This window comes from Myxocyprinus asiaticus, chromosome 45 (assembly GCF_019703515.2).
Source record: "Myxocyprinus asiaticus isolate MX2 ecotype Aquarium Trade chromosome 45, UBuf_Myxa_2, whole genome shotgun sequence".
Taxonomy (NCBI): Eukaryota; Metazoa; Chordata; class Actinopteri; order Cypriniformes; family Catostomidae; genus Myxocyprinus; species Myxocyprinus asiaticus.
Genome location: NC_059388.1, coordinates 30,339,278 through 30,366,333, shown reverse-complemented (window position 1 = coordinate 30,366,333; position 27,056 = coordinate 30,339,278). Strand labels below are relative to the sequence as shown.

The following is a 27,056-nucleotide window of genomic DNA, read 5'->3' as shown; positions in this document are numbered from 1 at the left end:
AACTGAAACATTATTCATCCGTTCAAAAAAAATGATAAAACCAACCCACAAGGGTGTGTGGGAACTTACACTCTGCATCTTTTAACCTTGTTAATAGCATGACACATTTAACTACAAATAAAGTGTGACTTTCAGATGTGTAAGCGAATGTCGAGTTATTGTCTACTGGGTCATTTATTATATTTGCAGTGTTAACAAAACTCTGCTGGGTTAGTGTCTGGGTCATTGACACTGACAGTAGAAACAACCCAAGCTGCTAGGTCAAAATGCAAAACCTATACATGCAGATTTTGTAAGAATAATGACACCACTTAAAAAGTAAAAATTATCCCAGCATATTGTCAGTAAGAGCTGACATGTTTGGTTAAATGTACAACCAAGCCTGCTGGCTTAAAATGCATAAACAAACTTTGTGTTTTCTGTCCAAATTTTGAGCGTGTAGTTCTTTAACAGAGGTTAAATGTAATATTTCGAATGATCAGCACGCTATTCTCATGCAATTGTTTTCTTATCTATATTTCTATAGATTCTATAGTTATTCTAACACTGTAGAAATTAATTTGCTCCGCCCCAAACACTTAATGCTTTCACAGTGTTACTTTAAGAACAAAAGGGCACAGTGAGTTCTGAGATCTCAAACCACCTTCTTCTCTTTTCCTTTTTACTTGGATGTACCGGTGCATGACAAAGGTAATGTTCTGCTCTGTATATCTGCATGTATAACAAACTTTGAAATCAATGTGATTTAAATATATATGGTTAATATTATAAATGTATTATTTAAATATAATATTATATATTTGTTAGTTTCTTTTGCAAATATTTTGCATATGGTTTTACATTGAAAATACCATCATTTTGACCCAGTGAAGCTATTAATTTGACAAAACAGATGTTTAATTTGTTTTTAATAAAGAACATTAATGTGAAACCTATCTTGAATCCAAAGTATACATTATGAAATGAAGTATAAACTGCTTGCCTTGTCTTGACAAAAAAATGAAGCTGATTAATATCATGTAGCGTAACAGGTACATCGGGGCTAATATGATCTGATTTTCTCCCAAAACTATACACTGCAAAAATATTCCTCATTGCTTGCAATGTCTAAAGTTTCATTTTGAGGTAATTTTATCTAATAGTTCATTATTTTAAAATGTAGCTAATGAGAATCCCTGAAATTATCACATTTGTTTTTATTTATAATTTTCAGCTTTGTTCGGGGTGATTAAAACAATGTTTTTTAAGAACCGTCCAATAAGTGAAAAGATAAAAGGTAAAAAGCAGACCTGTTGCAGGGTCTAAAGGCCCCCAATAGAACACATTTGCAGGCGAAAACATTTGTTATAAAAACTTTTCAAAGTATGCTCACATTGACATTGTCTGATCCAATCACAATGGAGATTAATTTGTTATTAAATGCCAAATGTGATTGCAATGAACAGGAAATTGTTAACCCTTTTCTGCAGTGGTTATGTTAAATAAGTATTATCTTAATTTGCTACTCAAAAAGCATCTTGCTGTCTCAAAAGTATTTGTCTAAAAGTTGAAAGATTTTGCACTATAACTATTGTCCCTATATTTACATGATATCACTATAACCCCTCTAGGGGCTTTTTACCCCTAGTGTAGGGTAAAAGTCTCCCTCGCCACCTTTTAAGAATTTTTTATTATTATTTCTTTTCACACAAATTATGTTGCTCAATCACTATTCAATAAAAATACAAATAACTTTTTGAGTACCTTAAGGACATGGCCAAAATGACACATACCAAATTTCGTAATGATATGCCAATGCGTTTGTAATCTACATCAATTTAAATCAACATTCTTAATGGCCGATGCCCAGTATGGCGGACATATGAAACTGTGTATCATAAAACTCTGTATGCCCCAAGAAATCTAAAGAGACCAGCCTCATCATTTTAGACCAATCTCTTCAGAATTTATAAGCAAAAATAAAAACAATTTGCCAATACGCTTTAGCTTTGCATTGATATATCCTCACGTCCATTTGTGCATTTTTGCGATCAAATTCATTGAAGCGTTATATGAGAACGGATTTGTTTATCGTAATAAATCTCATATATTTTTGTCATGAGAGTCTCTAGATGTTACGTGCAAAATTTCCAACAAACTCTAAGAGGAGTTTGAAAAAGAAGATTTTTCAGAAAATTCGAAATGGCGGAATATCGAGTGGGCGGAGCTGAAAAATTATGCGATATATCCGTTTAAGGTATTACCCAAGGTACCAAACAAAAAAAGACTTTGTTACTTACGGTTCAAAAGTTATAGGCCAAAACTTAAGTGCAACTTTGAACTCTTGGTGGAACTAGAGGGTTAGTTTGAGAGACCCCCAATTTAGGTCAGTTACATTTGAGAGTGACCTCTATCAGTGCGCCAAATTTCATAACTTTCCCATGTACAGTTCTTTGGACTACCATAGACTTTCGGCAGAAGAATAAGAAGAAGAAGAACACCAACAGATAAAATAGGGGCATTGTACCTTCTGTGCTTGGACCCTAAATATAAGTGCCATTATTGTGGAGTTAAGTGGTCACAGAAGAGATGTGTTTACAGCTGTTTCTTGAATGTTGAGATGGTTTCAGAAGATCGGGAGGTGGATGGAAGCTCATTCCACCACAGAGGAACCGAGAAAGTGAATGATCATAAAATGGACTTTGTACCTTGTTGCGATAAGACCACTAGGCACTGCTTGTTAATTGACCTCACAGAGCAAGTCGGGACATTGACCTGGAGGAGTGAGTTGAAGTAAGAGGGTGCTGTTCCATCGGCTGTCCTAAAGGCCAAAGTCAAAACCTTTAATTTGATGCAGGCAGCTACAGGTAGCCAGTGAAGTGATATCAAGAGGGGGGTGACGTGAACCTTCTTTGGTTGATTGAAGATCCAACAAGGCGCTGTGTTCTGGACCAACTGCAGTGGCTTAATCAGAGCAGTATTCCAGTCTTGAAATGACTAGAGTTTCAACCAGGAGCTGCGCAGCATATTTAGATAGAAAAGACCTGTTTATACTGATGTTGTAAAGCAGAAACCTGCAAGACCGGGTGGTTAACAAAAAGTGGGTTGTGAAGTTGAGCTTGTCCTCAACCACCTCTCCATGTTGAACTAAGTTTAGTTGAACTAAGATGAATGGTGGAGTTGTGGTCAACAGATGGGTTGGCCGGCATCACAAGGAGTTCTGTCTTTGGTTGAGCTAATGGTTGCGTTCCATCATCCAGGCTGAGATCTCCGAGAGCCAGGCAGAGATACAAGCTGAGACTGTGGGGTCATAAGGCTAGAATGACATTTAGAGCTGTGTTTCATCAGGAAAAGCCATATGCCTTAATAATCGGTCCGAGTGATATAGTGTAGATCAAGAAGAGGAGAGGTCCAAGCACTGATCCCTGAGGAACACCAGAGGTTAGCTGGTGTGACTTGGACACCTCTCCAGAAGACCTTGAATGACCTGCCTGTGAGGTACGATTTAAACCTTCCAAGTGCAGTTCCTGTGATGCCCAGGTTGGAGAGGGTGGACAATGGGATCTGGTGGATAACTGATGACAGATGATTTGGATTTAGCTCTTGCCAGTCGCAGGGTTTGAGTTAAAGACAGGAGAGTAGTATCAAAGTCTTTCTAGTAAGTCAGTCCACTGTCAGCCATCTTTGGAATGCTCTCGGGAGGCTATTTCCAGTCATGACATGACAATCTCATAAATGGTTACTCACGCCTGCTTAAATATGTTAAGAAAATGTAAAGTTATAAGAGATGTGTTGATAATGTGTGCCAGTAATTCTGTTAATAGTCAACCTTAGCAGCAGAAACACTAGAGGACAAAGAGGAGAGAAGAGACTGACACTTGCTAGAATAGAATTTAAATAAGTAAGAAGCTTGAGTATATCAACATAATACTGAAACTATTGAAACTGTTTCAAAAGGTTCTAAGGATCTAAGGCTGCCAGATCAACATGACATCTCAGGTCGCGCAGATGGTCTTGCGACTGGATGCTGAATCGGTCCGGGCGCTAAAAGACGGCATAAATTTTCAGAAAAACCCAGAGGATGGCAAATGTTACATCATTTACAAAGACAAAGACAAACTCCGGGCCTGCAAGAACCAGTGCAAGCACCAGGGTGGACTCTTCATTAAAGATATTGAGGATATAGATGGCAGGTCAGTGAATTCAGGCTAATGTGATAAGCAAATAACACATTTACTTGCTCTTTTACAAAATATTGTTTTAATCTTCATTGCATGCTTAAAAGAAAGTGTGCTTGTCAAATGCATAAAGCTAAATGTTCTAGCAGCTTTAAATAATAATAATAATTTTTGGTTACATAGTGTGAAAAAGGAAAAGTTACAGAATTAGAATATCATATGAAATGAACAGAATGTTGTATGAAATATACAATAATGTGAGTGGACTAACAACCGGAACCAATATGCAACGTTTGAACAATACAAAGTACAATGTCAAGTACACTGTATTGTGTACTTCAAAGTGCAATTGACATTGTATTGTACAATGTATAATGTATAGTTGAATAAGATTTAAATACACTGTACAATGATTATGGCAATAATAGTGCACATTCTTTATATACATTATGTTAAATGCATTGGAAAAAATATTCAGCACACAAACTTAGCACAGAAATGTATTACACTTATTAAAAATCATGCAGAATGTGTACACTTGTATCATATTTGTGTTTTTGTAACAGAACTGTGCGCTGTACCAAACACTACTGGAAACTTAACGTGGCCTCTATGGAGTATGTGAACCCTCCTGACAGTTTCATGCAAGATGAACTTGGTAGGATCAATGAAAACAAAATGAAAATGTAACTACAGCACACAACTGCTGGTAGCTTGGTTTAAATTAATGCCCCTTTTCTATTAAGGAGAAAGTTTTCAGGGGGCCTGGGTAGCTCAGAGGTAAAGACGCTAGCTACCACACCTGGAGTTCATTAGTTCGCTAGTTTGAATCCCAGGGCGTGCTGAGTGACTCCAGCCAGGTCTCCTAAGCTATGTCTCCGTGGCAACACACCCAACAAGCCGTGTGATAAGATGCGCGGGTTGACGGTCTCAGAAGCGGAGGCAACTGAGATTCGTCCTCCGCCACCCGGACTGAGGCGAATCACTATGCGACCACGAGGACTTAAAAGCACATTGGGAATTGGGCATTCCAAATTGGGAGAAAAAGGGGAAAATCCCCCCCAGTTCTAAAACGTACAGGATGTTTTTATAGTACAATGACATTTTACATGTCAATAGATCAAGGTAAATGTTATTCCTCGTGTCATGACCCTTTTAAAATTCAGAATTTATAGCTAGTTGTTCAACTACAACGTGCAACCTGAAATGGAAACAAGCGTAAAGCATAAAGATATGTTCATATATTCAAGCTTACATGTACTGTAAACTGAGGTAAATTTATATATTCTGATTTACAACTACATATTCAGGAATTATACATATACTTTCGGTATTTATACATATATATTCAAATTTACAACAGTATATTAAGGATTTCTAGCAATTTATTCACATTTACAATTACACTCAGATTTATAAATATGCATATAAGATTTATAAATATAAATGTATACATAAATTCTAATGCATTGTGTTTGTATGTGTGTAGAGGTTGTGTTATCAGATACAGATGGCAGTTTAGAGTTGGTGGAGTTGAATCCTCCAGACCCTTGGACCGTGGACCCCAGAGAAGCACAAGCCCTACAAGCCGGCGAGATCACGGTAACATTTAATGGCATGCACAATCAGTTATCTCTCTTTACACTCAACATACCTTCAAGCGGATTGTTGTTCAACACAAACACATCCATTAACAGTGTGAACTTACAACATTGACTGCACCCACTGGGTTGAAAAGTGACAGAAGTGATCTCTTGATAATCACAGGAATTTCTTCTTGACAACAGTGAGATTAAATAGAGTATTTTTGCTTAAAGCAATAAGTCACCTGAAAATGAACAGTTAATCTTTTACACTCATATATTTTTCCAAAGCTGTATGACTTTTTTCTTCTGTGGAAAACAAAAGGAGATATGTATACATAAATACAGTATATGCAAAAATTTGGACTTCATTTCTCACAAATAAATGCACACCCACTAGAGCAAACTGTGTCTGGTGTACTTAAATAAAGGACTGTTTGATTTACAAAGTCTTTGATAATGACACAGTATTTCCTTAACCCTCCTACTGTGTTCAGAATCTGCATACACCTTTTGCATTTGCGGATCAATTTTGACCCGGTGGAATTCAAGCTTATAAATCCTTAAAATCCCAATGGTTTTCATCTAAAACTGTGTATTGTAAGTCATTAATATGTTCTTAACTGTTCATACATGTAAGGAGGAAGCTGGTACCAGGTTAAAAAGTACACACAGACATTTATTGTTACACTTTTCAGGCACACACAATAACACACTGCTTCACGCTGACACGTAGACACACACACACACTTTTCTCTCTCTCTCTGTCTCTCTCTCTCTCTGGCCTCCCCGGCTCCTCCTTATCTCTATCTCCCGCTGACTGGGGCAACTCAGCACCAGGCGTGCACCCTCACGGCCCGGCCTCACCCTCCTATGCATAATTACAGCTGCAGTCACCATTCACTTTTATTGTATGGAAAAAAGTTGCAATGAAAGTCAGTGGTGACTAACATACTGCCTAACATCTCCTTATAGATGTTAACATGAGACTTTACCTTATTAACCTTGTCTATGCAAGATATTATCAAATATTTCTGCTCCTGTCATGAATTTATAAAAAAATTTGCAGGTGGGTAAATAAATTTGGTGTGCATCTTTTGTTGTGTTTCAGTTGACGTACATTACGCATGCGTGCATGGAGCTTAAAGCTGGGAATAAGCGGATGATGTTTGACCCGTGGCTGACAGGTCCGGCGTTTGCCAGAGGATGGTGGCTTTTACACGAGCCTCCGACTGATGCGATGGAGAGACTCTGTCAGGCTGATCTCATTTACATCAGCCACATGCACTCCGATCATCTCAGGTTTGTTTCTCATTCACCCGCATGCTTTTGTTAGGCTAAACTCTCCTCAGCAGATGGTTTTGGTCATAGCACCCCTGGTGGTGATTTTAGGAAATGTAGTGTTACTCCGATGAATATTTCTCAGGGTAGCTTTATTTTTGAAAGTACATTTCTGTATAGCTACATATAAGAACCATTTCAGACTCTGTGTCCATTCCACTGGGAGGGAAATCTGGCCCAAAAGTTGTTAAGCGGTAGTGACGGCACCGTTTTGTGGCCCGTTCTGCATAACGCTGTGGCCCATTTCAGCTTATCGCGGCCCTGTTTCACGGCCGGCCCTTTGGGAAAAGTCCTGGTTCTCCTGATGGCCAGTCAGCCCCTGGTTATAAGCAATGCATAATGAAAATTTTAAACCGACCTATCTCAGTTCAGAAGGCTCCGGGCTGTTAGTAAAGGGTTAAACCATCAACAAACGTCATGTGACAAAACAACATGGTGCTGACCACAGCGGAGTTTGTCTTTGGGAGAAAGGGCAACAAAACTACATCTGGAACGATACCTCAGTAAGTTTTTACATTGAAACCTGTTTGAGTTGAAAGATTAGTGTCTCTAGTTTCATCCGATATGCCATTTACATTTTTTTTAGCGATTTATCACGAAACGCCAGGCTGCTAAACACAATGTGCACTAATGTGTTCTGTAGCGCACTTTTTCCTTAGAAATCCTAAATTAACTGTGCATTATCACATAGAGAATCAATGGATGCATCCAAAAACTGGAAACTGTTGCTTTCAGAGGCTTTTTATGGAGTTAGGATGAAAATAAGGTGCATTTCAAACTGTTCTGAGACCAGTGCAGACAGATAGCACACTTGAGGTTAAGTCATTCACTAAATAGGGAGCAAGGGAGCATCCTATAGCTCTCTATGCAGCTAAGTGCATTCACTCCTAAAATCTGATGAAAAGTTCAGTTTCAGGCTGCAGATGATGTTTGGATCACTCAACATGTTTGACAGACATGTGACAATGATAATCAGTACATAGATTCAGAATTTATAACGTATCATTTTATTTTAACATGGTTGACAGTGATTGGATGATGCTGGTCATTACTTTAAATCTGAATTAATTATGCTAATTTCTGATGTAATGTCTGTAACGTCTCAAAAACATGAATAACCAACACTCCTGGAAACATAATGAACAATCTGACTGACTTTCTATAGTTTGGTATTATTTGAAATTTCACAACTTAGTCCCGCTGTCCACATATGGATAGCGGGATTAAGTTACTTGCTCTAGAAATGTTTGTTTTTTTTCCATGTTAGTGAGATAGCGTCCTTGTGACAACCTCCTCTAGTGACAGCTAGCTAGCTTCTGTGCCGCCTCACTAGTGTAAAGACGGTGTTACATTTCTGCAGTCTTTCGTTTGGCACAACGCATAAACATCCTTTAAAATCTAACATAATATCTCTCTTTTATCAGCTACCCCACATTGAAACTTCTCTCCAAAGAGCGGCCTGATATTCCCATTTATGTTGGAGACACCTCACGGCCGGTGTTCTGGTAAGAAAAGCCTTTAAAGTAATGAATCTCTTCTGAGTCTGTTGCCAAGCAGGCACAAGTGGAAAAACAGAATGTATAACAATTATCTGGCAGGTATCTGGGGAAAAGTGGCGTGAATTTAACAAACATCAACGTCATGCCTTTTGGTGTATGGCAGAATGTAAGTGACTCACCTGTTTTTAGTTTTTTTTTCCCTTCATGGATACTTTTCACACACCATATTTTTCATGATATTTTTGAGTATTTTGCTTTATAAAAAAATCGATCTTTTTCAAGGTCGATGAAAACCTGAGATTTATGATTCTAATGGACGGAGTTCACCCTGAGATGGATACCTGCTTAATCGTGGAATATAAAGGTATTTCATTTTGTCGCTGTCTAACTCTTCTCTAAGACTAAGTGTTATGTGAACATGTTTTGTCTGAAAAACATACATAACAAATCTCATATTTCAATCTCAATTAATTCAATCATATCTTAATCCTGTACATACAGTTCAAACATCCGTTTGATGACAGGCTTACAGTTTATATGTCATTAACTAGTTGTCTAAGCGTGTATTATAAAAATGAAAGAAGATAAACAGGAGGCCATGTGCAATTGATTAATTAATGTGCAGCTGATAACAGAAAGAGGTTTGGTACAGTAGATGTCGCAACGTAATCTGAATGCTGTGACAGTATAGAGTACATGTAAATCCTTTCACAATATGTCAAATCACAATTCAGATCTACAGTATATCATAGTTTAGTCACGCCTATATACAATACTGAAACAAATGCAGATCTTCAAGTGCAGATCTTGCAGCCACAGCAAAGATATTCTTGAGTTGATATTGCAGAGTGTAAAATTGCATTTTAAGACTGTACACTGTCTATATGTATCTATATATGAACTTTAATAGTTTATTACTATGGTATTACTATGGTTTATTACTATGGTTTATTACTATGGTACACAACCCATATAACTTTCTTTTCTTGTGAAACACACAATTTTGAAGAATGTTTACACAGCTCTTTTCCATACAATGAAATGCAAATGTTCATCATGATGGCATCTGTCAAGCTCCAAAAAGAAGAAAAAAGCACTAAAAAAAAACATATAAAATTAGTCTGTACGATTTGTTCTTAATATACATATATTCGGAAGATATTCTATAGATTTAGATTGTTGTTTTTGTGAGAATGAATGCTGTTTGGTCATTGATGTCAAACCTGGTGCCAAATGAAATGAAAGTTAATCATGTGCTTAATCAAAGACCCTGAACCTTCTTCCAAGGTCACATGATCTTGAATACAGTCGACTGCACTAGACCAAACAACGGACGTCTGCCACATGGTGTTGACATTATGATGAGCGACTTTGCAGGTGGAGCATCTGGATTTCCAATGACATTTTATGGCGGCAAATACACAGGTGTGATTGTTTGATAAAGTAGATTATGGGGAATAAAGTGCAAGAGACAAACAAGTCCCAAAGTTTGAGACCACATTGAAAATCTGGGATTTCTTTCAGTTAAGACTGGATTTTTAGAGCATGAGGTAAAATGAAGAAACATGTAATTCTGCATTATTTCTACATCACTAATCTAAAAGCAAATTTGTGCATCATGATCACATGGCAAATCGACATGCTGCTTCCGAATGTTCATCCACCCTGAAATGGACACCATTCGGCCAATAGAAATCTGTTAACTTTGTCCCGTGGGGCTATTGAGCAACCTCTGAGACACGGGTTCGGTGGAAAGCAGGAAGTAATCCTGTGCACATAAACAATGTCGAGTACACCTCAGAGGTTGCATTTTCACTCATTTTCATTGACCGTTAGGTTTATGGTTTGGGTAAGAATGTAAGGTTAATAAAATATGCATTCTTGTTGACTGTATAACATAATTTACAAATAAAACTACAATTTTGGCATCACCATGTGGACATTTAAACCTCAAATTGGTCAGCAACACTTCCAGCTTCAACCCCTGGGGGCAGTGATTCTAATTTTGGTAAGCACAGATCGATTTCAGCAGCAGAACTTTCGACCAATTTCGCCTAATTCACAGACATTGACCATGTTAACTCCGTTGTACGGTCGGATTTCCTTGCTTCCATTGAACCGCAGAGGATGCTCTTCCTCAGATCATCCCTGATAGCTCAAGTACTTCACCAAGATGTCTATTTTATGTGTGTGTTTCCTAGGGCTGGGTATTTGTACAGATTTCCTGATTCGCTTTGATTCCGATTCACAAGCTCTCGATACAATTTGATTCCGATCTCGATTCTATGTCCAGTTACAATGTCCATTTTGCTTATATACAAAAGAAATTCTCTCTCAGCTAATGCTCTTTATTATAAAGAGTTAAAACAAAGATATAAAAGGCTTAAACCAAACTTTTACTCTCAACACGCAGTGAAAGGACCTCTTTGCTAATAACTTCTCCACTATAATATTCAATCACAGGTGAGTGAAATCTGAACATTTACTAGCCAGTGGCTAATCAGAGACATTTTTAGTCACATAGCGTGAGATTTGTTTGCACATGCGTGTGATTTACTTGCATTATAGAGGGTTGCCACATAGAGTAACATATCGATCTTGGGATTTCAGAATCGATATCGAGATTGTTCAAACAAAGATCGCAGTGCATTGGAAAATCGATATTTTTGCTCAGCCCTTGTGTTCTGGAACACACATTTTTAGGTTGTTTGCTCATCTGCAACATGCCTATAAGACATTTCCTCTCAGATGTCAATAAGACATTCAGCAGATGTCTTTAAGACGTTTATGATTAAGAATATTTGTGTAACTAGGGGCCTGTGCAGCTCAGCGAATATTGACGCTAACCACCACTCCTGGAGTCGCGAGTTCGAATCCAGGGTGTGCTGAGTGACTCCAGCCAGGTCTCCTGAGCAACCAAATTGGCCCGGTTGCTAGGGAGGGTAGAGTCACATGGGGTAACCTCCTCGTGGTCCCAATTAGAGTGTAGTTCTCGCTCTCAATGGGGCGTGTGGTAAGTTGTGCGTGGATTGCGGAGAGTTGCATGAGCCTCCACATGCTGTGAGTCTCGGCGGTGTCATGCACAACGAGTCACGTGATAAGATGTGCGGATTGACGTCTCAGAAGCGGAGGCAACTGAGACTTGTCCTCCGTCACCCGGATTGAGGTGAGTTACCACACCACCACGAGGGCCTGCTAAGAAGTGGGAATTGGGTATACCAAATTGGGAGAAAAAGGGATAAAAATTAAAAAACAAAAGCTTTCAAGCCAGTTTCAGTGCATGCTGTCATAAAAGCAAAAGGGGGACATACCAAATACTAAGAAATGACTTAATATACGTAAACCTATCCCGCTTTTCACTTAAATTATTACAGTATATTAATAACTTGCCATGAACATTTTGGTATTAAATCAGGCAAAAATTTTCACTAGTGGACTCAGACTTCTGGACCCGACTGTAGTTTTTTAAGGTTGAAATGACTTAATGTAGTACTTTTGCTTTGTCTCATTGTACAAAATAAATAGTAAAGCATACATCTGTCTGGAATCATGATTCTAATGTGGGGGTTTTTTGGTCGACAGAAAGCTGGAAGGCAGATTTCATTAAGAATGAGAGGAAGAAACTGTTAAACTACAAGACGATGCTGGTGAAGTCCCTGCAGCCCAAGATTTACTGTCCGTTCGCTGGTTACTTCACCGAAGCTCACCCTTCAGACAGGTCTATTTAAACTCTTTACCATGAGAAATTCATCCTAATGTTTAGCTCAAGTATGCCATATCACATTATTTGATAAAGGTGGAGTGATTTTTTCTCATTAAGACATAAGCATTCATCCAGGTTAAAAACTGATGAAGATATAACAGGAATATTTGAACGTGACTAATAGGTACATAAAGGAGACAAACATCAAGAACAACCCAGCAGACCTGAATGCATCTATAAGGAAGAGCTGCCCAAATACCTTAACCTGGACTCCTTTACCTGGTTCTGTGCTGGATTTGGCCCTCACTCTGGCTGACAAATCCAACAGGTCTGTTCAGACGGCTTATAATTAGCATTAGCATGTAGCATGAGTGTACTAATATAAGTAGATCATGTAAACATTGGTATGTAGCATGTGTACTTGTTTGTCTAGCACAAATATGTTAGGGTATGTGAAGCATGTATGTATTGGTAAGTAGCATGCGAGCATGTTTATATAGCATGTGTCTATTAGCATGTAGCATGATAGCATAATTCTGCATTTAAGTTGATTTGAATGGATAAATTACACAGAAATAGCACCTAATGCATATTGTCTGCTCCTAATTTTGCACAAAAGTGCTTTTATATTACTTTTTTTTTACTTGTAAATGGAGGCAGCGTTAGTTAGGATAATGCCCATCAGTTCTTGTTACTTTCTGCTATTATTTCCATTTATAATTTTGTATGCATTTTCTTTTCTGGTTTTAATACCACAATCATAGGAATGCCATCACTGAACCGCCAAATGGTACAAAGATCTATAAGGACAGTTGGGACTTTGACTTGTATTTGGATGAGCTGAATGCTGCTATTTCAGCTGATATCTTTAAATACAAAAGCTGGATCCAGTATTATTATAACTGGGCCGGATTTAAAGGCTACAATCTGGTCATTCGGGTAAATAATGTTTTAATAGCCAAACTGGTGGTGGACCTGACAAATACAGCTGCTGTTAGCAGAAGCAAACACATAAGAGTGGAATCATGTCGTAACAACATACTTGTTAATATATATATATACCGACGAATGTTTTCTCATCAGGTAATTGAGACCGATGATGATTTCAAGCCATTGGATGGTGGTTACAATTACCTTGTGGACTTTATGGATCTTTCCATCCCAGATAAAAGACCGGATAGAGATCACTCATATGAGGAGGTAACTGAGAAAAATGTCCTTGACCTTTAGCCTGAAAATGCTCTTAATCTCAATGGCAATGAATAAAGTTTTTAGACCTCCCTTCTTAACAAGCCGCATCATTCATGTCTGTAGCACAAACAGTGCAGGACGAGGTACACGCCAATGTTTATACTTTTATTTTTCTCCTCCCCTTTTCTCCCCAATTTGGCATGCCCAATTCCCAATGCACTCTAAGTCCTCATGGTGGCATAGTGACTCGCCTCAATCCGGGTGGCGGAGGATGAATCCCAGTTGCCTCCGCGTCTGAGACCGTCAATCCGTGCATCTTATCACGTGGCTTGTTGAGCGCGTTTCCGCGGAGACCTAGCGTGTGTGGAGGCTTCACGCTATTCTCCGCGGCATCCATGCACAACTCACCACGCACCCCACCGAGAGCGAGAACTACATTATAGCGACCACGAGGAGGTTACCCCATGTGACTCTACCCTCCCTAGCAACCAGGCCAATAAATTAACAATAAATTAAACTATAAAACGATGTAAATAAACTTGCAAATAGTGGAACCATGCAAGCTTATTAATTATTCAAGCCTTGTGCATGCTGGAAACACCAGCTTTGAAAAGTTAAGTAAAATGTACTAGTCAGTAGTGGTTCTAGCTTATATGGCACCCTGGGCGAAACCCGCTTCAACACCCCCCAAAGCTGTTGACCGGAGGGGTGCGTGCCTCGTGCCGCCCCCCCCCCGCAAGATGCCACCCTGGGCAACTGCCCATATCGCCCATGCCTAAATCCGCCAATGTTACTAGTTTTATTTACCATCGTTAATTTACTCAAATTAGCAAATAAATATGACAAGGTTTTCTTCTTAAGGACTGATTCATGATGACGAATTGTAAAGATAAACAATCTTAAATAATATTTACTTATAAGCTAGAGCATTAATTTTTACATGATTAAATTAAGTACAAATGTCAAATTTACTTAATATTTTCAAGTGTACGCTTATCCAAACTTATTCAGTGTAGAAAGTTCTTAATCTTTTCTGCTTCATCATTTAATACATTTGTTTTTCAGTGTCACTATGAGCAATAGTAATAGTGATGCTTGCTTTAACAATAACTAATTGTGACGAGGAGGAGGGCATGGTGCACGGCCAGCGCTGAGTCAGCTGATCAGTGGGAGAGGGAAAAGGGGAGCCGGAGGCACCGGTTTGAGTGAGAGTGAGACACACGCGGCTGTGATGCGTGTGTCTGTTTGTCTGATGGTTTATGTTTGTTTTATGTTGAGTTTTGCATTAAAAATTTATGTTGACTGTTCAGCCGGTTCCCGCCTCCTCCTTGCTCGTCCTTATACTGTTACACTAATACACCAATAAAACTCCACTAATAAATAAAGTGTGTGTGTGTGTGTGTGTGTATGTGTTAGATTAAGAACAGAGTGGGGGTGATGAGACACGTGGTTCTGAACGGGCGGTTATGGGACGATCTGTACATCGGCTTCAATAACAAAATGAGTCGAGATCCTGATGTTTACCACCACAAGTAAGATACACACAAATACATACAAACCAAACACACATATGGCATCAGAATTATATCAGCTTGAAGCCTCCGAATTCATGATCTTGAAAAAAGACTGAGTGTAATTTGATGTTATCGAAAAATGTTGCTGTTAATTTTAAATATTTGAAAATATTTTGTGTGAATTCACCTAAAAAAATCATGTTGTGAAATTCAAGTTTTTATTATTAAAGTGGTGGATTTCAGGTCTCACGGGTTGAGAAACTGAGGTGGCAAAATTCCAGGATGGCATCTGGGAATGCAAGGAAGAGCAAACGAGTGTCGATGTAATCCATCTCTCTCTCAGACAATCGCAAAGCGATGGAAACAGCTCAAAAGTAATTTTAAACAACTGTGACACCAACATTGTGAAAAACAAAAAGGAATACTTTAGGGATACTTATCATAATGATTCATTTAGGTGTTTTGAAGAAAAGATCAACTTAATTAGTAAATTGGATCCGTCTCCTAACGGCAAGTTTCATCAAGAAACTTATTTCATAATCATATGGGCGAAAGGCATTTACCATTTACCAGTGGAAATGAATAATCAAACTACCTCTTTTAACTGCAAGTCTGCAAAAAATTAAAATCACATTTTAGTAGTTGAGAAGTATCAAGATATATTTCTATACGTCTTTTTAACGGTTGTGAGATAAAAAATGGTTGAACATATATATATATATATATATATATATATATATATATATATATATATATACTGTATATTATAAATACATGACGTATATATATCTAAATATAATACACAGTATATATATATATATATATATATATATATATATATATATATATATATATATATATACTGTGTATTATAAATATATAATATATAACCTATATATATTTTTTATTATATATATATATATATATACTGTGTATTATATTTAGATATATATACGTCATATATTTATAATATACAGTATATATATATATATATATATATATATATATATATATATATATATATATATATATAAATATATAATATATAACCTATATATATATTATATATACCTATATATATATATATATATATATATATATATATATATATATATATATATACTGTGTATTATATTTAAATATATATACGTCATATATTTATAATATACAGTATATATATATATATATATATATATATATATATATATATATATATATATATATATATACTGTGTATTATAAATATATAATATATAACCTATATATATTTTTTATTATATATATATATATATATACTGTGTATTATATTTAGATATATATGTAGGTCATATATTTATAATATACAGTATATATATATATATATATACTGTATATTATAAATATATAATATATAACCTATATATATTTTTTATTATATATATATATATATATATATACTGTGTATTATATTTAAATATATATACGTCATATATTTATAATATACAGTATATATATATATATATATATATATACTGTATATTATAAATATATAATATATAACCTATATATATTTTTTATTATATATACTGTGTATTATATTTAGATATATATACGTCATATATTTATAATATACAGTATATATATATATATATATATATATATATATATATATATACATACATAAATATATGACCTATATATATTTTTATTATACATATACTGTATATATATATATATATATATATATATATATATATATATATATATATACTGTATATTATAAATATATAATATATAACCTATATATATTTTTTATTATATATATATATATATATATATATACTGTGTATTATATTTAAATATATATACGTCATATATTTATAATATACAGTATATATATATATATATATATATATATATATATATATACATGTATATATATATATATATATATATATATATATATATATATAATATATTACCTATATATATTTTTTATTATATATATATATATATACTGTGTATTATATTTAGATATATATACGTCATATATTTATAATATACAGTATATATATATATATATATATATATATATATATATATATATATATATATATATATATACATACATAAATATATGACCTATATATATTTTTATTATACATATACTGTATATATATATATATATATATATATATATATATATACTGTATATTATAAATATATAATATATAACCTATATATATTTTTATTATACACACACACACACACACACACACACACACACACACACACATATATATATATATATATATATATATATATATATATATATATATATATATATATATATATGACTGTATATATATATATATATATGACCTATATATATCTATATGTAGACTACTGATGATTTGTCAGTCTTATTTATTATGTTTATTTTCAGGCAGACCATGTTACCTTCATGATAATACAAACCAGGGCTTCATCTATATACTTTACAGAAGTGTTCTGTAATATGTGCATTTGCATTGTACCTCTTTGTTCCTTCTTGCATTGTAAAATTAGACAGCTGTATTCCATTATAGTTTCTTTTGTTTTGCATGTAATGCATGCGTGAAAGATCAAAATACAAAAGTGATCATTACGAGTCATTTAACCTGAAATGTCAGTCTTTTTGTTCCTCACATTTTCTTTAAAGTATTAACGATCACAAAAACATAATAATAATACAGAGGCCTATAAAATATTGTTTGTCATTTCCTGTAGCTATTATTAATCAGGTATTATTATATTAATTTCCTTTATAAGACACTCAATTCGTACATGTACCAAAAAAATAATAATTCACAGTAATATAAGAGCATATTGACTTGTTACATGTGACATCGCTGTATGACCACGCCGCCTTTATGAACAAACTTCCATTTACTTTCAGACAGTGTGCTGCGCTGTGGGATGCGGCAAAACCGGCGAAATATTTGTTTTTATTTATAAATCTTGAAAAAGTGATACTGCTGTTTACTTACCAGAGCCAACATTTTATTTTTCTTTCATTAAAGTTTTATATTTCAAGTGACACGGCTTCACTTGTTGGTTTCTTCTTTATTTAGACATGTCAGTTTTGTGCACATGTCAAATACAGTATATATACTGTATATATAGTATATAACACAATGGAGTCGCATACAATTAAACAGAAAATGCACATAGGACAATGTTGATTTCTTAACACCCAGACTATGTCATGATTGTAACACAATATAATAAACAAATAAAGCACTATAATGTCAATTTACAGTATATTTCTTATGTGTATATACTAATGTTGGTCAATAAACAACACATACTGTAAGATTATGAAGCACAGACTTATTCACACCGCCAGACTACAATGTAAACATTAGTCATAAACACTGCCTCGGTTGCTTTCGCTTTTTGTGTTCTTTATGAGTTAAAAGCAGCTCTTACATTCATACAGATGTGATCATCACAGACTTTTTGTAATTCATCAGACCACAAATCAACGCAAAAACATTTGAAACTTCTGAATGAGAGTTGTTTACGGTGATGTACCACTGAGATTGGCTGGTGTTGTGGATCAGCTGGTCAGCTGATCGTGTAATCTGGGCATGTACGCGTGCAAGTGAATAATCTGAATTGCCTTTTCAGCAGATTCGTTCAATGTTAATTGCCAAGGATCAGAGAAAAGATGTTTTGCACATTATTAAAAATGTAGGTATCATTATTAAACCACATTGTTTCATTGAAAACTGATGTAATGATTTTGACACAGTTCAAGATCGATTTTTTTCCTCCCCAATTTGGAATGCCCAATTCCCAATGCGCTCTAAGTCCTTGTGGTGGTGTAGTGACTCGCCTCAATCCGGGTGGCGGAGGACAAATCTCAGTTGCCTCCACGTCTGCGACCGTCAATCTGTGTATCTTATCACGTGGCTTGTTGAGCGCGTTACTGCGGAGACCTAGTGCGTGTGGAGGCTTCACGCTATTCTCACCACGCGCACCACCCAGAGCCAGAACCACATTATAGCGACCACGAGGAGGTTACCCCATGTGACTCCACCCTCCCTAGCAACTGGGCCAATTTGGTTGCTTAGGAGACCTGGCTGGAGTCACTCAGCACACCCTGGATTTGAACTCGCGACACCAGGGGTGGTAGTGAGCTACCCAGGCCCCGTTTAAGATCGATTTTAACGGTTTCACAGGGTAACGTTGCCCATGTTAACATTTAGACATTGGTTTGTATGGGAACTGGCGATTACACTTGTCAGAGCAGTAAATCGCAAGTGGAATACTTTTATATATAAATACAGAACATATATACAGTATATAGCATGGAGCAGAATCTCTAAGGAATGTTTCCAGCACTTTGTTGTATCCATGCCACGAATTCAGGCCGTTCATATATAGATATATATATAGTTTGTATAAATAGGTTATATACCTGTATATATACTGTACAGGTGCATCTCAATAAATTAGAATGTCGTGGAAAAGTTCATTTATTTCAGTAATTCAACTCAAATTGTGAAACTCGTGTATTAAATAAATTCAATGCACACAGACTGAAGTAGTTTAAGTCTTTTGTTCTTTTAATTGTGATGATTTTGGCTCACATTTAACAAAAACCCACCAATTCACTATCTCAAAAAATTAGAATATGGTGACATGCCAATCAGCTAATCAACTCAAAACACCTGCAAAGGTTTCCTGAGCCTTCAAAATGGTCTTTCAGTTTGGTTCACTAGGCTACAAAATCATGGGGAAGACTGCTGGTCTGACAGTTGTCCAGAAGACAATCATTGACACCCTTCACAAGGAGGGTAAGCCACAAACATTCATTGCCAAAGAAGCTGGCTGTTCACAGAGTGCTGTATCCAAGCATGTTAACAGAAAGTTGAGTGGAAGGAAAAAGTGTGGAAGAAAAAGATGCACAACCAACCGAGAGAACCGCAGCCTTATGAGGATTGTCAAGCAAAATCGATTCAAGAATTTGGGTGAACTTCACAAGGAATGGACTGAGGCTGGGGTCAAGGCATAAAGAGCCACCACACACAGACATGTCAAGGAATTTGGCTACAGTTGTCGTATTCCTCTTGTTAAGCCACTCCTGAACCACAGACAACGTCAGAGGCGTCTTACCTGGGCTAAGGAGAAGAAGAACTGGACTGTTGCCCAGTGGTCCAAAGTCCTCTTTTCAGATGAGAGCAAGTTTTGTATTTCATTTGGAAACCAAGGTCCTAGAGTCTGGAGGAAGGGTGGAGAAGCTCATAGCCCAAGTTGCTTGAAGTCCAGTGTTAAGTTTCCACAGTCTGTGATGATTTGGGGTGCAATGTCATCTGCTGGTGTTGGTCCATTGTGTTTTTTGAAAACCAAAGTCACTGCACCCATTTACCAAGAAATTTTGGAGCACTTCATGCTTCCTTCTGCTGACCAGCTTTTTAAAGATGCTGATTTCATTTTCCAGCAGGATTTGGCACCTGCCCACACTGCCAAAAGCACCAAAAGTTGGTTAAATGACCATGGTGTTGGTGTGCTTGACTGGCCAGCAAACTCACCAGACCTGAACCCCATAGAGAATCTATGGGGTATTGTCAAGAGGAAAATGAGAAACAAGAGACCAAAAAATGCAGATGAGCTGAAGGCCACTGTCAAAGAAACCCGGGCTTCCATACCACCTCAGCAATGCCACAAACTGATCACCTCCATGCCACGCCGAATTGAGGCAGTAATTAAAGCAAAAGGAGCCCCTACCAAGTATTGAGTACATATACAGTAAATGAACATACTTTCCAGAAGGCCAACAATTCACTAAAAATGTTTTTTTTATTGGTCTTATGATGTATTCTAATTTTTTGAGATAGTGAATTGGTGGGTTTTTGTTAAATGTGAGTCAAAATCATCACAATTAAAAGAACCAAAGACTTAAACTACTTCAGTCTGTGTGCACTGAATTTATTTAATACACGAGTTTCACAATTTGAGTTGAATTACTGAAATAAATGAACTTTTCCACGACATTCTAATTTATTGAGATGCACCTGTATATATTAATTCATTCATTCATTCATTTAAAATGACTTCTGAGCTGTTTCCATCATTTTGCAATTGTCCAAGAGAGAGATGGATTACATCAATGCTCGTTTACTCTTCTTTGCATTCCCGGATGTCATCCTCAAATTTTCCCACCTGAATTTCTCAACCCGTATTCAACAACCTGAATATTGAGACCTGAATTTCACAACCTGAAATCCACCACTTGAATAATACAAACTTAAATTTCACAACCTGAATTTTTTTTTTTTTTTTTTTTTTTTTTGGGGTGAATTCACACAAATTATTTTCAATATTTAAAATTAACAGCAACATTTTTCGATAACATCAAATTACACTCATAACACTCATATACACAAGGCTTTTTCAAATTCAAGTTCTGTTGATATAAAAATTACGCCATACACACAACCATGTACGACACTAAAACTGCACTGATTACAGTATTACATGAATCATAAATTATTCCAATAACAAGTTCAAATAAAAGTAAGAGGGTTTTTCCATTATTTACCAGCTTAAATTTCTGATTTTGTTAAAACTTTTTATAAAGAAAGATAAACATAAATGATGAACGTAAAAATATAAAACACCATGGATCAGTATTTACGGAGTAATACATTATTTTATAGAGATGATATTAAAAGGATATTAACCCTATAATGCTGTGTGTATCAAATATGAGACACAATGTTTGATGGCTCCTGTTTCACTCTCTGTTCAAGCTGATGAGCCAAACAGCCTATAGTATGTAAGTTTCACATGTTTATGGCACCATCTAGTGGTTATTTGTAAAAACAAAAAGTGGTTTCAATGTTTATATCGATCTATTTAAAATGAAAAGTGACTCTTATGTTGGGATAAATGACAGCTTATTTTAATAAAGTAAAAGTGACAGTAATGATTATATTGTTACTGATATTTTAAAATGAGTATTTGCTGAATATAAGCAACTTGTGCTTGGTTAAAATTTTGTATATTATTTTATTGAAAATCCCCCTTTGAAATCCATGCATCAAATATCAAGGAATATTTCTTAATCATCATTACATTACATTCATGCCCACCACAAACAAAATCACAGAGCTTTGAATATTCTGACATATACATTTATACGATATATGTAAAGTGTGAACTAATATTTCTGTGTATTTTCATACATGCAGCCTGCTCTGTCATTATAAAGATCTCATTATTTTACATTACAAGCTGTTATGATGTCATCTTACCATAAGTTCATGAGACCCAGCGAAAAAAGTTTGACATTTTCCCTTTTTTAAAAGTCAATATAGTGTTTGGTGCATAAAATACATATGATAGAAATTGTTATTGATATTGTATTATGACGTGCTGAATTGAACTGTGATACATTTCAGTCCATATTTATACAACAAGAAGAGGAAGTTGTCATGGCCAAACTCTCAAACATTTGGCATCTCTGAAAAGCCCAGGGAGTCCTCTGATAATACCCCAAGATTTACCCCTGTAGAAAAACTTCAATAATAAATGTCCTGCATAAAAATGAGGATAATGACCTTTAAAGCCGAATGTATCAACCGTTCCGACAACTTTTTAAAGTTTAACTAATGGTACTTAAAACAGTTTAATGTTTCTGACAATTCTTTCATACAGTAGGCTATGTCAGGCTTTACAGGGTTAAGATATCTTTAATACTTCTGCAATTACAGGCATTCAAACTTGGAAAAAACAACACAAAAAAGTGTGAATCATATCATTGGCTGATTGAAACTGATTTTAGCAATAGACCTACCTATTTCTGTGTAAAAATACATTTCTAAGGTTATTTTTTTCACCTGTAGTTTTGCTTCAGATAAGGTCATTTGACCCCTCTCTACGAAATAATCGATTATTCAGTAAATATTGATCCATGACATTTAACATTTTGGCTTTCATCATCATTTGTTTATCTCTCACCAGTAACAGAATTATCAAAAACTAAAGAACATCTGGTTGATTTGACATGGAATGACTCAACAACACGTACTATATGTTTTTTTGTACATTTACCATGGTAATACCATAGTATGCTTTGCTGTGCCATGCGTTACCACAAGTTGTTTATCCACAGTTTTCCTGGCACCATGATGACGAATTGTTTTCTAGTTCCGGTCTCCATAACAAACTACCAGTATGAGCATTCCAAACATTTCAAGTGTTAGTTGAAGTAAAAATGAGTTCAGGCTCAACTTGTGCATTTGTTGGCTGTCATAACAGCTCAAAAGTAGCTAATGATATTAATGTAACTAACCTCGGTGACATCATCCATTACACCCCTTAAACTTTGACTATAAGTCAATGTCGAAAGATGCTCATCATGTCTCTGTAAAGTACCGACACTATGAAGCCACATGCTTTTGGACAGTTTTTACAAACTGAATACATTAAACATCACATTATCTACTAATAACATACAGTATGCCAGTGCGAGTAAAAACAGTGGAGACCGGAAAATGAAAACAAGCGTCCGTTATGAATCAGGGAACACTTCCGGGCTCTGGAAAAAGGTGGATTGAGGCTTTAAACAGGGCTCATCCAATCAGATTTTAGAGGCAGAACTTTCCACTTCATTAATCAATATTTCATAAGTAAACTCATTTTAAGATGGACGAGTTTGCACTGCAGCGTCAGCGCGAAACGACGTGACGGACGCATCCAGTGTAGACAGTCTGGGTGTAAAATTAGTCTGTGATTTTCATCTATAATATCATGTTTTTGTCTGGCAGGTTCTGGAATCATTTTCAGACAGAATTACCACTATCAGCTCCAGACTGGGACCATTTCCTTGAAACAGTCTCTGAAACAGATCGGAGAGAGGACAGCAATGGCGTCTGTGTGCTGTGTTAATGCAAACACCGTTTTGCATCCCATTCATGACACATTAAGTCTATTCACTTTTCTAGCACCGCACAGTTGAAATGACTCACTATAAGGATGTTTTGAGTTGTTTTGTAAATGTATTGCTTTTGTTTTGATGGGGTTTTGGGGTGTGTAACTCCAGATTTTTAATATATCAATGTTATTCATGACTACTAATAATAATAGTATGATTTATTAAGATTAATGATAATGCTGCTCAATCATAATTTTTAATTCATGCCTAAGCAACACAATCACAAATCTTTTATATATATATATATATATATATATATATACACACACACACAACTAATGAACACAAAAACACATCTTGTAGTTTTAAGTGTACAAATGATTAAATTAATCCTGTAGAATGTTATAACTTGTTACTTAGAATACTTAATTGTGATTGGTCAGTTCTGAGGTCAAATTTGTTTGTATAATGAGTGATTTCCTACACATCTGTGTTAGTTTCATGTCACGTTTCACTTGGCACTCTTTTTCTTCTCACATAATAAAATCATTTAAGATCAATCAAATAAATATTTAAATCAAGTCAATATTGCAAAGAAACATTAAGTTAAGTTGGTTGCATGCTAAACTATTAATTTCAATGAATTGGAAAAATGTCTCTCGCCCTTCACTTTATCACATTATTATTGTCCTGTTTATTGATTGAAAAACGGACATATGCTTTAAGGCAATATGTACAGATTTTGCTGTTTCGGAAGGAAATTGGTACTTTAATTCACCAAAGTGGCATTCAACTGATCACAAAGTATAGTCAGGACATTACTGATGTAAAAAACAGCACCATCACTATTTAAGAGGACAGCAGCCATCACTCCAACACCTTATCCTTGAGTAATCATGATAAATTGATCATTTGATACTAGAAAATCACTTGCCATTATATCAAACACAGTTGAAAGATATTTGGTTCATTAAATGAAGCTTAACATTGTCTTTGTGTTTGTGTTTGAGTTGTCACAGTATGCAATAGACTGGCATATCTTAAGATCAATATTAGGTCACAAATGGCAAAAAAGAAACAGCTTTCTCTAGAAACTCATCAGTCAATCATTGTTTTGAGGAATGAAGGCTATACAATGCTTGAAAAGATTTCATTCAAAGGTGTACACTACAGTCTTCAAAGACAAAGGACAACTGGCTCTAACAAGGACAGAAATACATTGCCCACATCTATGGCAAGTGCTACAGGAAGTGTGGGGTGAAATGTCACCTGAGTATCTGGACAAACTGACAGCTAGAATGACAAAGATCTGTAAAGCTGTCATTGCTGCACGTGGAGGATTTTCTGACGAGAACTCTTTAAAGTAGTTTAAAAAAAATCAAATTGTAATAGTAATTTATCACATTATTAATGTCCTGACTATACACTGTGATCAGTTGAATGCCACTTTGGTGAATAAAAGTACCAATTTCTTTCCATAAGAGCAAAATCTGTACATTATTCCAAACTTTTGGCCACCAGTGTATAAATATAAACTCAGCAAAAAAAGAAACGTCCCTTTTTCAGGACACTGTATTTTAAAGATAATTTTGTAAAAATCCAAATAACTTTACAGACCTTTATTGTAAAGGGTTTAAACAATGTTTTCCATGCTTGTTCAATGAACCATAAACAATTAATGAACATGCATCTGTGGAACGGTCGTTAAGACACTAACAGCTTACAGACGGTAGGCAATTAAGGTCAAAGTTATAAAAACTTAGGGCACTAAAGAGACCTTTCTACTGACTCTGAAATACACTAAAAGAAAGATGTCCAGGGTCCCTGCTCATCTGTGTGAACGTGCCTTAGGCATGCTGCATGGAGGCATGAGGACTGTAGATGTGGCCAGGGCAATAAATTGCAATGTCCGTACCGTGAGACGCCTAAGACAGCGCTACAGGGAGACAGGAAGGACAGCTGATCGTCCTCGCAGTGGCAGACCATGTGTAACAACACCTGCACAGGATCGGTACATCCGAATATCACATCTGGTTACACCAGGAATGCACAATCTCTCCATCAGTGCTCAGACTGTCTGCAATAGGCTGAGAGAGGCTGGACTGAGGGCTTGTAGGCCTGTTGTAAGGCAGGTCTTCACCAGACATCACCGGCAACAACGTCACCTATGAGCACAAACCCACCTTCGCTGGAACAGACAGGACTGGAAAAAAGTGCTCTTCACTGACGAGTCGCGGTTTTGTCTCACCAGGGGTGATGGTCGGACTCACGTTTATCGTCAAAGGAATGAGCGTTACACTGAGGCCTGTACTCTGCAGCGGGATCGATTTGGAGGTGGAGGGTCCGTCATGGTCTGGGGCGGTGTGTCACAGCATCATCGGACTGAGCTTGTTGTCATTGCAGGCAATCTCAATGCTGTGCGTTACAGGGAAAACATCCTCCTCCCTCATGTGGTACCCTTCCTGCAGGCTCATCCTGACATGACCCTCCAACATGACAATGCCACCAGCCATACTGCTCGTTCTGTGCATGATTTCCTGCAAGACAGGAATGTCAGTGTTCGGCCATGGCCAGCAAAGAGCCCGGATCTCAATCCCATTGAGCACGTCTGGGACCTGTTGGATCGGAGAGTGAGGGCTAGGGCCATTCCCCCCCAGAAATGTCTGTGAACTTGCAAGTGCCTTGGTGGAAGAGTGGGGTAACATCTCACAGCAAGAACTGGCAAATCTGGTGCAGTCAATGAGGAGGAGATGCACTGCAGTACTTAATGCAGCTGGTGGCCACACCAGATACTGACTGTTACTTTTGATTTTGACACATTATTCCATTGCTGTTAGTCACATGTCTGTGAAACATATTCAGTTTATGTCTTAGTTGTTGAAACTTTTTATGTTCATACAAATATTTACACATGTTAAGTTTGCTGGAAATAAAAGCAGTTGAAAGTGAGTGGACGTTTGCAAACTTGTGATTCAACTCGGAGCGGGTTGGTTTGGTTCACAGTTAAAACTCTTATGATGTTTTTTTTTTTTTACAAAGAATGGGTAAAATACTTCTGAAACCAAGACCATTGAAAACGTGGGCGTGCACTGTTGCTCTCTATATGAACGTTACAGGAAAGAAACAGGAAGATGTGACTCATCCAACCAATGCACTCGTTCTA

The 27,056-nt window shown here is 36.2% G+C and overlaps 1 protein-coding gene across 1 annotated transcript; it reads left to right on the top strand.

The window, feature by feature from the left end:
- The first annotated feature begins 599 nt into the window (after positions 1–599).
- cmah (cytidine monophospho-N-acetylneuraminic acid hydroxylase) lies at positions 600–25,334 on the top strand. Its single transcript, XM_051688960.1, has 15 exons — positions 600–690; positions 3,937–4,172; positions 4,724–4,815; positions 5,647–5,759; positions 6,852–7,042; positions 8,506–8,586; positions 8,680–8,746; positions 8,863–8,944; positions 9,868–10,005; positions 12,163–12,298; positions 12,468–12,611; positions 13,048–13,222; positions 13,367–13,483; positions 14,891–15,006; positions 23,787–25,334. The coding sequence occupies exons 2-15, from the start codon at positions 3,967–3,969 to the stop codon at positions 23,905–23,907; spliced, it is 1,779 nt and encodes a 592-aa protein (XP_051544920.1). The 5' UTR covers positions 600–690; positions 3,937–3,966; the 3' UTR covers positions 23,908–25,334.
- The last annotated feature ends 1,722 nt before the right edge of the window (positions 25,335–27,056 follow it).

Excerpts from the sequence above, each read along its gene's own strand:
- cmah (XM_051688960.1), top strand. The coding sequence starts at position 3,967 with ATGACATCTCAGGTCGCGCAGATGGTCTTGCGACTGGATGCTGAATCG. Across the intron at positions 8,945-9,867 it reads CTTAATCGTGGAATATAAAG|GTCACATGATCTTGAATACA; the intron begins GTATTTCATTTT and ends CCTTCTTCCAAG. Across the intron at positions 12,612-13,047 it reads CTGGCTGACAAATCCAACAG|GAATGCCATCACTGAACCGC; the intron begins GTCTGTTCAGAC and ends CCACAATCATAG.